This window comes from Typopeltis vanoorti, chromosome 23, assembly GCF_054136105.1.
Source record: "Typopeltis vanoorti isolate ZY-2024b chromosome 23, IOZ_Tvanoo_1.0, whole genome shotgun sequence".
Taxonomy (NCBI): Eukaryota; Metazoa; Arthropoda; class Arachnida; order Uropygi; family Thelyphonidae; genus Typopeltis; species Typopeltis vanoorti.
Window position 1 is genome coordinate 9,762,604 of NC_143571.1, and position 14,358 is coordinate 9,776,961.

At 35.7% G+C, this 14,358-nt stretch overlaps 1 protein-coding gene across 6 annotated transcripts in view; it reads left to right on the forward strand.

Annotated features, from left to right (window-relative positions):
- The window catches only part of LOC150093608 (thrombospondin type-1 domain-containing protein 7B-like), a 950,748-nt gene that overhangs the window by 722,791 nt on the left and 213,599 nt on the right, over positions 1-14,358 (forward strand). For all 6 annotated transcript variants that reach the window (XM_090412735.1, XM_090412734.1, XM_090412733.1 and 3 more), the window contains exon 26: positions 13,840-14,247. In XM_090412735.1, coding sequence (XP_090268861.1) covers positions 13,840-14,247 — 408 coding nt within the window. The remainder of the gene's footprint in view (positions 1-13,839; positions 14,248-14,358) is intronic.

Below are 14,358 nucleotides of genomic sequence, written 5' to 3' on the forward strand. Positions count from 1 at the left end.
ATCAACTGTTTTGCCTGTATTAATTGACTCGTATAAACACCGAAGTTTTAATGTAATATATGATGATATATCTGGTTTGTCTAATGTCCCAAGTTTAAGTGATCATCAAGACTTCACAGTTAGGTGCCATCAGTCTCATAGGAAACATGCCTTTTGTATACACGTGACAGTTTTATAAATGTAACTGATAGAAGCATGTGGAGTAAACTGTGTTGTGCAAGTTCTCCTGAGACTAAGGAACTGACATTTTTAAATGACTGTAATATATATTTTATAATTTTGATCTGACCAAATTGTATAATCAATCTTGCAGCATTCCAATATGTTCTAATGTTTTTTATGGAATAGAAAGTATGGGGGGATTAAGAATGACAAGGAATGAGAATGACAGATTATTTAGTAACGGATTAAGTGAGTGTGTACATGGAATAAATAGTGCAGAAATACATACACGGAGATCGCTGAGCGATATACAAAAGAATGTGAGAGAAGATCAGGGACAAAAACAAGCATCAGTGGGAATAAAGGATGTCAAGTTAAAAAGGAGCAAAAACAATATTGTGCTGTATGGAGATTCTATAATTAAGGGTGTGAAGGATGGTAGATTAATTAAAGCGTGCTATCCAGGATCAAAGATTAAGGATATAACTGAGGCTGTGAAATTGCAGAAAGATACAGCGAGTGAGATTATTGCAGTTATAGGGACGAATGATCTAGGTAAATATTTTACCTAGATCATTGATTGATTAAGGTAAATATAATCCAAGGGATATAAGGGAGAATGTAGAGCGAAGGATTTTCTGTGAGACAAGATTTGAAGGATTTAATGATAGCACTGAATGCAAAGAGCGAGAGTGAAATGATTATGAGTGTGCTACCAAGATTTGATAGTGATGGATTAAACAGAAGAGCAATTATAGTAAATGGAATGATGTCAAGATTGTGTAAAAGCCTTTGCAAAGAAATGAAACTGAATATTCATTTTATGAATGTCTGGGATGAGTTTGATAAAAGGAAGGAGTATTTTAAGAGAGATGGTTTGCACTTAAATGGATTGGGCGCTAAAGGATAGAGTAAATGGTCAAAAATAGGGAAATGGGATTTGCTAGACAAGTGATAGTCAGCTGTAAATAGTACTAAGGTCATTAATCGCCGTGAATTTGGGATTAATTGTTCGCAGAAAATTAACAGTATACAGAGTGGGCTAATTCACACACAGGGAGAATTGCAGTTTATGTATACTAATGCTCGAAGTATTCGGAATAAGTGCGAAGAATTTTTGTCATTACTTAGTACAACTTGGCCAAAAATTATAGGAATTAGTGAGACTTGGTTAACTAAGAATGATATAGTTATAGCGATTGAATGTAAGGGGTACAGTATTTTCAGGCAGGACAGAGATGACAGAATGGAGGGAGGGGATTTTACTAATAACTTGAGTGAAGGTCAAGTTATTATTATGGGGAATTTTAACTTTGGGGACATAGATTGGGAGAAGGAATGGTCACAAGGAACAAAGGAAATGGAGTTTAAGAGATAACTACCTGGGACAGCATGTAATGGAAGGGACAAGAGATTCGAGAGTGTTAGATCTGGTCACAACATCGGACAACATATCAATAAGTAATTTAGTTACACTGTCTCCACTTTGGAGAAAGCGATCATGTGAGCTTGACCTGGGAGATTGTAAGAGGTGCTGAATATTCTGTTAAAAAGGGATATATGTGGAATTACAAGGCTGGTGATTATGATAAGCTGAGAAGTCAGTTTTCAGCAGTGCTATGGCATGAGAATTTGAAGGGGCGAGGTGTTGATGGTGCGTGGGAGATTATCAAGGAGTATTTAAAGAAAGCTGTATCAGACTATATTCCCAGAGTCAGAAGGAGAAATCAAGTAGGAGTAAGATGGATGAATGATATTATTAAGCAGGAGTTGCAGATAAAGAAATGGTTGTGGAGTAAGTATAAAGAAAAAGGAAATAAAGCAGTACAAGGTACAGGCAAAGAGAGTGACCTGTATGGTAAGGAAAGCCAAAGCTAATTATGAGAGGAAGCTAGCTGATGAATCCAAAAGAAACCCTAAGGAGTTCTTTTGCTATATGGCAAGTAAAAGGAAGAAGAACCATGGAAAGATTACTTTAAAAAGTGTTGATGGTAGAAAAATTGCAGAAGCAAATCAAATAGTTGAGTTGCTTAGTGATCATTTTGCAAAAGTGTGCCATCTTGGTTGTGATATTGCAGTGTCAAATGTGCCATTGAGTGATGCGAGTCTAGTGATAGACGAAATAGAAGTGCTTAATATAGTACAGAACCTTAATGCTAACACTGCCATTGGGTTAGATGGCATATCGGTCCATGTGTTACGAGAACGTGCAAGAGAATTAGCATCTCCTCTAACCAGGCGGTTTAATTTAAGCCTCAGTTCTGGTAAAGTACCAATAGAGTGGAGGGGGGGGGATAATTCCACTGCATAAGTGAGGCTCCAAGACTGAGGTTGCAAATTATAGACCAATCAATATATCTTGAGTGGTGATTAAGGTTTTGGAGAAATTGGTAAAAATTAGAATTCGGGACTGGGTGGACAGCAATATGGATAAAGGAAATCCTTACTCAGTGATACTACTGGACTTTGCAAAAGCATTTGACAGACACGGAACTCTGTTGCATAAATTAGAGCAAATGAGTATGGATCCGAAGCTGGTGATTTGAATTAGAGGGTGTCTGATGGATAGATATCAAAGAGTGGTTTATGGAGGAGCTGAGTCCAGGTGACTAGTGGTATACCTCAGGGCTCAGTGCTTGGTCCTCTATTGTTTAATTTGTATATCAATGATATTGGGATACTTTGTTTGCTGATGATGCAAAATTAGGAAGAGCGATGGTCAATTCAGATGTAAATATTTTGCAGGATGACTTAAATAGGCTGACGGTGTGGACTAAGGTAAATGGCCTGTCAGTTTAACGTGGCTAAGTGTAAGGTGTGCACTTCGGGAGGATGAAATCACATGCTGTTTACTATATTAACGGAACTGAATTGCAAGAAGTTGACGAGGCAATGGACTCGGAGTTATTGTGGACAGAGAACTTAAGTTTAAAGGGCATATTGCAAAAATTGCGAAAACATCACATCAAATTACATGGTTGTTGAGGAACACACTAACAAGCAGGGATAAGGAAGTTATTGTTCCACTTTATAAGGCATTAATAAGATCGAATTTGGACTATTGCGCACAGATCTGTCACTTGGATTTCTTGGTGATGAAGAAATGGTGCAGAGGATTCAGAGACAAGTTACAAAGATTGTTGCAGGTCTGTGGGATGTTCCCTACGAGGATAGATTAAAAATCTGTGGGTTCCAAAAACTAGCTGATAGATGTAGGAGAGGAGATATGATAGCGGCATATAAATTATTAAAGCGATTTTATATGATTGATACTGATGGCAATTTTAAGACCAGTGCAGGAAGGGAGAGAACGAGGGACCATCCCTGGAGATTATGTAAGAGAGTGGTTAACAAGGGTATTAGGACTAGATTTTTTGCTTGGAGGGTTGTTAATGGGTGGAATGCGTTGCTAGAAGTGGTTGTAAATGCTTCGTCTGTGAATGAATTTAGGAAGTATGATAGGTATTGTGTAAATAATGGTTAGTGTGTCAATGTAGGGTCTCTTGCGATCAGTCTTTTAAGAATTCATGGAGACACCGTTATAATAATAATTATTATTATTATATTTTATAGAATATAGATGCATTTCAGTATTTATGTTTTTAACCAAATGTTGAACAGGAATGATCAATCCCAGGGCCGCAGGATGCAAGTATAGCCTGCAGGCCTTGTGTTGAGTTGCCGTATGGTAAACACGGCCGGTTGAATTTCACTTATGATCACTAAGCACGATCTTTAACGAAATAATTTTACCCTAATCTGAACTGTTAATTAATTTTGACTGTAAAATTAGCCTCGTAGAACAGCGCATGAAGTAAATTAATTTATCTGAGTAGTTAATACCCTTCTCTCTCTCTCTCACACACAGTGATGAAAATTCGCTATAGGATTGTTTTTTTTTTCAGTCTGTTCGAAGCGAATCGTTTTCTCTCTCATATAATCGGCGGTTCAGCACTATGTTTGTTCGTCGCTCGGAGAGTGCAATGAATATTCGCAGAGAGATTATTCTAATTATCGCGCCTGAAAGGCTTTTCTACCTTGCTATTCTTTCGACACGTTTGTACTTCCTTCCCCACCACGAAGTTTCAGGTTCCTTTCTCTTGCACTTTTAAAAAATATGGTTTATGTAAATACATTAAGCCTAGCTTTTAAGTTCTCCAGATTAATTAATTTCTATTTCTGTAACTTCACTAATCATCGATCCTAGTATAGACTCGATATCATAGTAAAATTGGTCGATAAATCTGCTTCTGTTCGTATTCAGCCATTTTTAAAGTTCTTCAGCCAGTTGTAAATTGTTAATATGTTGTTGTTAAGTAAAAAAAAAAAAATTAAGAAAATACTTCAACCTGTTTTTAACATGACATCATTTTAGGTACATCCCCCCCCCCAAAAAAAAAGAAAAAAAAAAGACGTTAGTTTAGGATGATCACTTATTGAAAATGTGAAACTATGTCGTTAAAATTTGCTGTTCTGTTGCCAAATTACGCTTAGCTGTGGGAGATTAGTTAAACGCTGGCAATCCATTTCTGATTTGACATATTAGGAGCACTCCGGAGTAAATTTTGATAGATACCAGGAGTAATTAGTGCATTATCATTCTGTGAGGGATGCATACATTCCTAGCGAAGGATTTTAGTCTGTTGAATTAAGCACTTCTACGCAACGTGCCAGACAACTGTTCTCTATTCAGGATATATTTGTCATGAGTCTCATGGACATCCTCCTTTCTTCCCCAACCAATAATTTTTATGGAGCTCACTAATATACCGACTTAATCATTATCCTTGCCATCCTCACGAATTAAGGAACAAGTATATATTCTGCTAAATTATGATACGGAAAATATATCATATAAAAAAAAAGTGGAACTTGGTTTGTGCCACTCTGTTCTGTTTGAACGAAGTGGTTAGTCGTACTGAAGCACGCTTAGATCAGCACCGATGTAGTATCGGTACTGAACTAAGCACCGTAGTGATCAGAGTTTGATGTGATATAGGGACGGGATTCTTATAAATTGCGACTTTCATTCTACCGTGCTGCTACTTGGTGAAATACATCATATCGAAGGTTTCATCGCAAGGTAATAATATTCGCCTACAAAAATGATGGAACAGTGCAGCTCCATCAGCGCTCAAAACTAGGGAGGACCTCTTTCAGTAATGAAAAAGATCCTCAGTAAGTAAATTAAGTTTAAAAAAAAAAACAACTGTAGTCGCGCTTCTTTTCATGAAGCAAGAATAAAGTAATTGAGTAAAAACTGGAGTTTCTTTAAGTAAAGGTAGTCTGCATTAAAAATCTAATTCAATCGTGAAAAAAAAAAAAAAAAAGGAAATCGCTCGCTCTTTTAGATTTATCACATATATATATATATACATACATATACACACTAGGGGGTTCCGTCCCCTGACGCCCCCAACCCCCCGAGTTCCGGTAGGCCGGTTCTCCTTAAATTCTGATGACTCGAATTTTGAAAACTCGAAAGGGAGTTCCCGGCGCCTATGGCACCCAATCCTCCGAGTTGCGGACTGGTAGGCCGGTTCTCCTTGAATTCCGATGACTCGAATTTTGAAAACTCGACACTCAGGGTAGACCCTGAGTTTCAAATAACTTGACAAAAATCGTGACACAAAAACGTTACAAAAAAGGCTTATCATTTTATATTATAGAGTATATATATATATATATATATATATATGACAATATACGGTGTGGTGTGGTCATTTTAACTATGCGCTATTATTGTGGATTTTAGATCAGTGTTTCCCAAACTTTCAATACTAGCGTATCATTTTTAACTTTTGTAACGCCGATGTATCCTCTCTCCCAGGAAAAGGCAATTTGAGAGAGGTTATAATAATATTTCATTCAAATACGAATAATTATAAAGGTATTTATTGTTTAACATTTGCATTATAAGAAATTACAAACTTGTGAAACAATGTTATTAGTTATGTAAATCAAATATATATATGCAGAAGAAACAAAAAAGTTTTGAAATTTCAATTATCAATAATAAATGAAGTTAGTTCAGCGAAATCCGGTTCTATATATATTTTAGCCGTAGATGAGGCTCCTCGTGAAGAAGACGGTTTTCTTTTCTTTTTTTAATCCACAGATGCAGTGTTCGCGAAACAATCGCTGGGGACCGTTACAATATAACATTCGAATGATTCCGAGTTTCGACCGCGTGGTTCGAGCTATACGAATGTAAACTTTTAATGCACACAGTTCAAAACACGATCGCAGTCAACTATCCAAATGGTAGTCAGTCGATACATGGAAGTGTCACATTTTTCTTTAAAGTTTCCTTTAGATTTTTTTTAATTACTGAAAAATTAATTATAGAAGAGACCAGCACTAAATCTTTGACAATACGGCGGCAAATATATAAAAATTTAAAAAAATATCAAAATTTAAAAAAAAAAGTGTCTTGCTCCCCACTTCATAAGATCTTTCGCGTATCCCCAAAGGTACGCGTGCCACACTTTAGGGAAACACCGTTTTAGATATTCAAGGATGACTCACAATACGTTTCTGAAAAATAATTCAAGTTTCTGGTAGTGACGTAATTCCTTACTAAATTTTATATTTTCATAAAGTTTATATTTTCGCTAGCTTATTTAGTGTCATTTATAGTGTATTTTTGCATATCTTCAAATCGTTTTGTCTGATTCTGACACGAAAATGGTCTGATTTAATCTAAATTTGAGTTGATTTCAGTAAGAAATATTAACATTACCATGCTAAACTGCACTCGCGAATTCGGAGTATTTATTTTTTTATCAACACTTAATTTACTTCACGTTTACACTAATAGCTTTTATTTTAATTATACATTTTTAATTTGTATATTATAATTTTAAAATATGTACAGATAAGTTTCCTTTCATTTCTTTTAAAATTCAGGATTACATTTTGCCCTAATTTCTTAGAAGTGGAGACGATCATGATTTCTCTCTTCCATAATAGGATTCGAATCAGCAGGTTATGGGGATGTTTTTGAAATTCTTCAGGTGATAGATTTTCATCTCCCAATGTGAAACCACCACTGCCCTGCTTATTTGATGCCTGAATCAGCTTAAAAAAAAAGCTGTTTGATCGCTATAGGATCCGGGATTATCTAATCTTTAGACAAAGACTAAATGAATCTCGTATGATCTCATTTTTAGAAACGCACTAAAATGACATATTCGGTCACAGAGGAGTTTATTTCATAAAAAGGGTCCTGAGAGTTTTTTTTTTTTCTCAAAAAAAAAAAAAAAAAAAACGCTTTGCATGCAACATGTTTGCTAATATTACGTGACCTTTTGAATCATTTTACGTAGGTCAGCGTAACAAAGTTGAATTATAGACAGACTTAAAAAACAGCTTAAAAAAAAATAGCGATCAAACAGCTTAAAAAAAAAAGCTGTTTGATCGCTATAGGATCCAGGATTATCTAATCTTTAGACAAAGACTAAATGAATCTCGTATGATCTCATTTTTAGAAACGCACTAAAATGACATATTCGGTCACAGAGGAGTTTATTTCATAAAAAGGGTCCTGAGAGTTTTTTTTTTCTCAAAAAAAAAAAAAAAAAAAACGCTTTGCATGCAACATGTTTGCTAATATTACGTGACCTTTTGAATCATTTTACGTAGGTCAGCGTAACAAAGTTGAATTATAGACAGACCAATGCTGTCTTTATGTCCTAGAGTAAATTCAAAAACCCACATTACTTTGACAATTGGCTTGTAGCGCATGTGAATACTTTGTTTATTAAACCTCGGAAACTGCACACGTCTAGCGTGCAAGATCTTACTGAAGCCAAACATCAAAGTTCTCTCGCTTCCATATTATTATCAAGATAATAAATGTGGTATATGTGTTATATTTTTAATTCTTCTTCTTAAAGCTTTTGGTTCTGTCCACTGCTGGACGAAGGTCTCCCCCATGATTTTCCAGACCGCTCGGTTTTCTGCCTCTCCCATCCATCTCACTCCTGCAATTTGTTCCAATTCATCCTCCCCCTTCTTCTCGGTCTTCCTCTTTGTCTTGCTCCATCCACTGGTCTCCACTCTGTTGTTTTTCTAGTCCATCTCCTGTCACTGCATCTGGCAATATGGCCAGCCCATCTCCACATAGCCTGTTTAATGTATTTTACAATATCCGTGATACCTGTTTGAGATCTTATCCAGGTAATGTTATTTTTAGCATACTTCTCTCCAAGCGATGTTGTGTTGTTCTCAGCTTTTTATTTAGGGCTTCTGTTAAAGTCCATATTTCTCCTCTGTATGTAAGGACAGGAATTATGCACTGGTCGAAAGCTTTCCTTTTTAGACTCATAGGGATGTCACTTCTGAATATGTCTCTCATTTTCCCATAAGCCATCCATCCAAGGTGAATTCTTCATTCAATATCTTTTCTTTGGCAATCCTCAAAGGATAACAATTGGCCCAAATATACATATGAAATAACTTGTTCTATTTCATGGTTTTCAACTTTGACAGTTCTATGGTTTATGTATTTATTCATCATTATTTTTGTTTTTTTTTTCTCTATTTATTTTTAATTCAGTTACTCTGGAGGCTTCATTTAGCTGATTTAGCCTTTCTTCCAGATCTTCAAGATTATCTGCTATCAGGACAATATCATCTGTAAATTTCAGATGATGCAGCCTTTCTCCATTTATGTTTCTTCCTTTTGTTTCTCAATCAAGGCTTCTAAAGACTTCCTCTAGTGCAGCTGTAAGTAATTTGGGAGATATGGTGTCGCCTTGCCGGATGCCTTTTGTAGTGGGAATTTTTCACTGTTTTTATATAATTTAATTACAGAAGTTGCATTATTGTAAATATGTTTTAGTGTTTCAATATATGGTTTCTCAGTTCCCTGGGTTTCAAGTGCTTTTAGTGTTGCAGATGTTTTAACTGAAGCAGATGCTTTTTCGTAGTCTATATAGGCCAGCCATAAGAGTTTATTGTATTCAATTGATTTTTCGATGAGCTATCTTAATGTGTGAATAGGGTTCGAAGAATTGTAATTCTTTCTAAATCCAGCTTGTTCACAGGATTGCATTCTCTCTAGTTTAGATTTTATTCTATTATTTATAATTTTTGTGAAAACTTTATATATGGTGGGGAGTAGGCTTATAGGTCTGTAGTTTTTAATTTCTTCCTTATTAACATTTTTAAAAATTAATATTAGAAGTGAATTATTCCAATTTTTTGGAATTTTTTTTGTTTTAGGCATTTATTAAAGAGTTTAGTCAGCTGTTTGATGACAGGGCTTCCTCCCAGTTTTAAGAAGTCTACTATAATTCTATCTTCTCCTGGGACCTTTCCATTCTTCATTTCCACTTCACCATGTAAGATCTCAGGGGCATCATGTTCTTCCCCACTCGAGTTATCCATAGATGATTCTTGGATGTCTCTGTCTTCATAGAGTTTAGTATAAAATTCCTGAATTCTTTTGATTATTGCATCTCTATTTTTTATATCTTCACAATTTTTTCCTCTTACAGCAGCTATTTCCTTTGTTCCAACTGATAATGTTCGTCTTAGGACCTTCATATTACTATTGTTTTCTATTGTTTCTTTAATTTTCCTAGTATTATACGATCTAATTTCATGTTTCATCCTTTTAACGTATAGTTTTACAAATTTCCGCATATTCTATTTTATTGGTGTCATTCAAATCTCTTTTTATATCTCTTCTTTTGATCATCAGTTCTAAGGTTTCCTGTCTTAGTTTTTCCTCTCTTTGGTGCCTCTTTACACCTCCTATTTCTAGTGCACAATTCAAGATAGATTTTGTTAAGATTTCATTAGCAACATTGATGGTAATAGCTGTATTTAACTTTTTTTAGTTCATTTTTGAGTGATTCTCTATAACAGCTTTTATTATGGTAGAAGTTTTGTACATTCACTAAATTGGACTCTTTTCTTATGCTACAGCTCAAGAAAAGCTTAAGCTGTAGCTTATTTCGTTCCCATTTTTTGTCGATCCGTACTTTTGTCCTTATTAGTCTGTGGTCACTTCCTGTATTAAATCTATTAAGCACTTCGGTATTATTTATTATATATCTTCTGTTGGAGAGGAGGAAGTTTATTTCATGTAAGTTTGTCCATTTGGGCTTCTCTAATTTCATTTTCGGTTGATTTTCTTCTTGAAAAAGCTGTTCATAATAAAGAGGTTATTTTCTTCTGCGAATTCAACAAATCTTTCTCTTCTTTCATTCCTCTGTCCAAATTTAATGATGGAGTTCAGATGGTCATCTCTGCTTCCAATCTTGGCATTAAAGTCACCCATTATAATTATGTAGAATTCTTTAGAATTATTTAATGCGGATTCTAATGTTTCATAGAAATCTTCTATCTCTTCATCTGGATGGTCCGTAGTTGGGGTATATTTGTATAATTTTCAGTTGGTATCTTTTATTCATGAAGAGACTTAGTTCAGCTATTCTTAATGTTATTTTATTAACAAATTAACAAACAAGACATTATCCTTGATTGTTTTATTTATTAGGAATCCTACACCACCAGTTGAGTTTCTGTCACATTCACAGTGGTAGAGTAGATGTCCATCTTTTAATCGCATGAGAGTTTCTTCTTTCCTTCTGAAAGGCCCACAACGTCCCATTTTATATGGCCCAATTCCTTTATCAGTTCTTCCAATCTATCATCATCCCGTAGAGATCTGTAGTTATATGTTCCTACTAATATTATTGTGCACTGTAGGTGGACTCATTGTAGCTAGTGGAGACTGTAGCATATTTTTTGACCTAGACCCTCTGCCTAACTCCAGGACGCGTCCGTTTTTATGCTGGGTGACGGACGAGCCAGTATGTAATTTTCCTACTTTATTGATCATTTGCATTGTCCCCATGGGGACAATGCAAAAAACATTGGCCTTATAGCACCACGCTGGCCAGACGGGTTGGTGCCTCACAGTAGTGCATAAGATGAAATGACACATCAAAATAGGAAGGATTCACCCCTAGCCCTCGAATACTCTAATAGCATTGGGGATAAGGAGCAAGAAGAGAAGAAGCAAGCAAGGAAGGAAGAGGAGGGACCAGTCTACAGATAATATAACAGATGTATGTTACATGAAGTAAGGCATGGTCCAGCATCAGGTACCTCGGGTTTGCCACGCCCGTACTCACTCAAGTGAGCCCCTGAGGAAAGTTTTTATTATTATTATAGGATAAATATATACTAAAGTGAATAAAACTTCTAACCCCATCTGGTATTTAATGGAGGTGCTTGTTTCACTTTAGAACTAGGGGTATTGATTTTGATCCTTATAGTAGGCATCTTGTTGCACACAAAAGAATTGTCACGTACTTTGTGTTCTCATGAGATTGAACAGTTCGAGAAATTACGTTATTATCTTGTAAAAGTCAGTAACGAACCATATACACCACTGCAGAAACTGTTGTATAAATATAAGAATTGTAACATGTTCTAAAATGCAAAGATCTCAACTGATTAGTTGTTTAGATGACATCAAAGCAATTTTTTTCTTTTATGTGCCACCCTACTCAAAGGTTGTAAACCTACCGTGTATTCTGGCTAAAGGATACATGATCCGAAAACCTGGTCTAGAGGTCAAAGAGATTTATTTTTTCAAGGCCACTTCATACTTTCATTAATGAGGATGGTGGATTCGCACTTTGTGAAAATCTGTCACCAAAGAAATTCATAAGCATCCATGCCGATAAAAGCTGGCTATATGGCGACGTTATGTCTCCAGTGTGTGAATATTCTCTGGCTGGTTTGCATATATGTCATTTCGTACAGTTTGTAGGTTATGGATTTTTTTTTCTATTACATATAAAGCTCGTTTGTTTATGTGTGCGTGCGTGCGTGCGCGCGCGCGTATAAAATTTGTATTTTTATTCATTTTTATCTGCTCCGAAACCCTGTTCTAGAATCTACCATATTGTAAGGGATCTTTCTAATAGTCTTTAATGCAGTATCTCTCTCTCAAGATCGCTGCAAAAGTGTAGTACGGATGTATCATTTTGCTCTGGGATTGACGTGTTCCCGACTTTGAAGGGATAGTGTCATACTTATAAGTATATTCATCTTAAAGGGTACTGAAATAGTTAACTCTACCAAATGAGATAATATAAACAGCAGAATTTTATTCCGCACTCTCACCGTTTGTAAAAAGTACCTTTCTACAAACAGCCAGAATTACTTTTCATTAATATGGTCAGCTTGCTGTAATGCTTCCATGGTGCTGTCGAAAGAACCACGCTTATGCTTTGGTTGGATCTTCATTTTCTAATTCTATCTAGGATACAATGAATGTTTTCTTAGCCGATTCACTTTATGTGAGTTAGTTTCGTTTAGCTGTGAAAGTTTCTTCTCCTGAAATCTTGGGCGTTGTCTCATAATACAGACCGCACAAACCGGCAGATGAACACACAGTCGATAGACATCATATACTCACTTCATGACTTCCTCTTTCAATATATGAAAGAGGACTCATATACTTAACTCTTGTTGAACTTCGGCATTCAAAGACCATTAAATATAAAAATTAATAATTTGAACATTTAACTGTCCAGATTGTGTATTTATCTTCTTTGCCTAGAGCAGTTCGACAACCGTGGAGTATACTCATGTATTTGTCGATTGTGAATACAGTAATACGGATCCATAAGCGGGGAATATTAACTCCAAGAAGCATCCCAGTAACTGATGCACTTCGGTACTAGAAAATTGTATTGAAGACCACCTTACTATTTTTTTTTTCTTTTACTGTTGTATGATTGATTAGCTGTGGAGATGCTACATTTTGTTTAGTATGCAGCTGTTCGATGTATTTCAAAACCATCTCTATAAAAAGTATCAGGCTAATATATTTGTTTTTGTTATTATAAAAACACTCTTCAGTGAAGGCAGCAGCTTTATTCTGTTTATGTCGTTCGAACTTCTCTAGTGGCGACATCTTGTGTCCATTTTTCTCTAGCAGTAATCAATAAATGAAAGTTAAAGCTTGAGAGAGAGAGTCATATCTAGTCGAGCATCTCATATTTGTAGTATGCGAGAAGTTCTCTTGCGTTTGTTTGGATGATGCTTTGATAGGCTATCAGAAGATAAATTAATTCATTACTGATAATATTGATAATAATAAAACATCCTGGATAGAGAAAATAACGAATATCATGCTGATGTGCGCTCCTCATTTCATTATTTCGTGGCAGTGATAAAGTTTGGAAATTGCTCCCTTGTTTTCTTAGTTTATTCAGCTTCTTGGATTGTTGTATTGGTCAAATTTCTTTCGGGATGTTTGTATAGAAAAAATATTTTTGGTTGTAATTATATCAGATTCTTAAACTCGGTTTCATTTCCATTTTTTTTTAATGATATTCGTTATTCTCTCTCTCCAGGATGTTTTATTATTATCAATACTTACAAATCAACTTTGAAACTGAGGCTCTCTCTCTCTCACACACACAACAGTCCACTTTCTTGATTACTGCTGTTCCTTGGTTAGTTGTTTAAAACGTGCTTGTAAACATAAAAGTTTGAAAATAATTTTCGCAAAAGTATAAAATAGTAACTGAATACATAGTGATGTGAAGTGGAACGTAATTAGGTGGTACATAAATATAGTAATAAGTTAGAAAATGTCAGTTTTAGCTATCACATGATGATTTCTCTTACGCATCTTCTTAGGAGGCTGTCAGGATAAGCCACGCCCCTGCTTTCCCGCGTGTCCTGAGCCGCACGCGCGCTGCAATCATATCGTGGGAGAATGCGAGTGTGAGTCAGGCTTCGAGCCAGTCTTTGAGCTTTTGCCGGATCATAAGGAGGTTATATTTTCCAAGAAGTTAGTGGAAAATACGTTGCCGGAAAAGAACGCCAATGTACAGAAAGATAGTAAAGAATCGCATGCGGTTGCATCATCGAAGGATAACTTATGGTCATCTGTAAAAGGAGAAGGAAATAGTGGTGAACAGCGTTCCACCTCCAGGGAACATCGCCGTCGTCTTGTCCGCTGTGAAATGTTAGGGACCATGGACACTGGCCAACAGCCCAATCACACGGTTACAACAGAGGAAATTATACTGAAGTACTACCCAGGTAAGCGTTCTTTGGTTTATTCTGTATTTGTTACGATTGATTTTTGAATCAACCATTAGTTTTGGTGAATTGCTTAGTGTATTTAACTTTCTGTAGTTCTGTCGAAGTTAA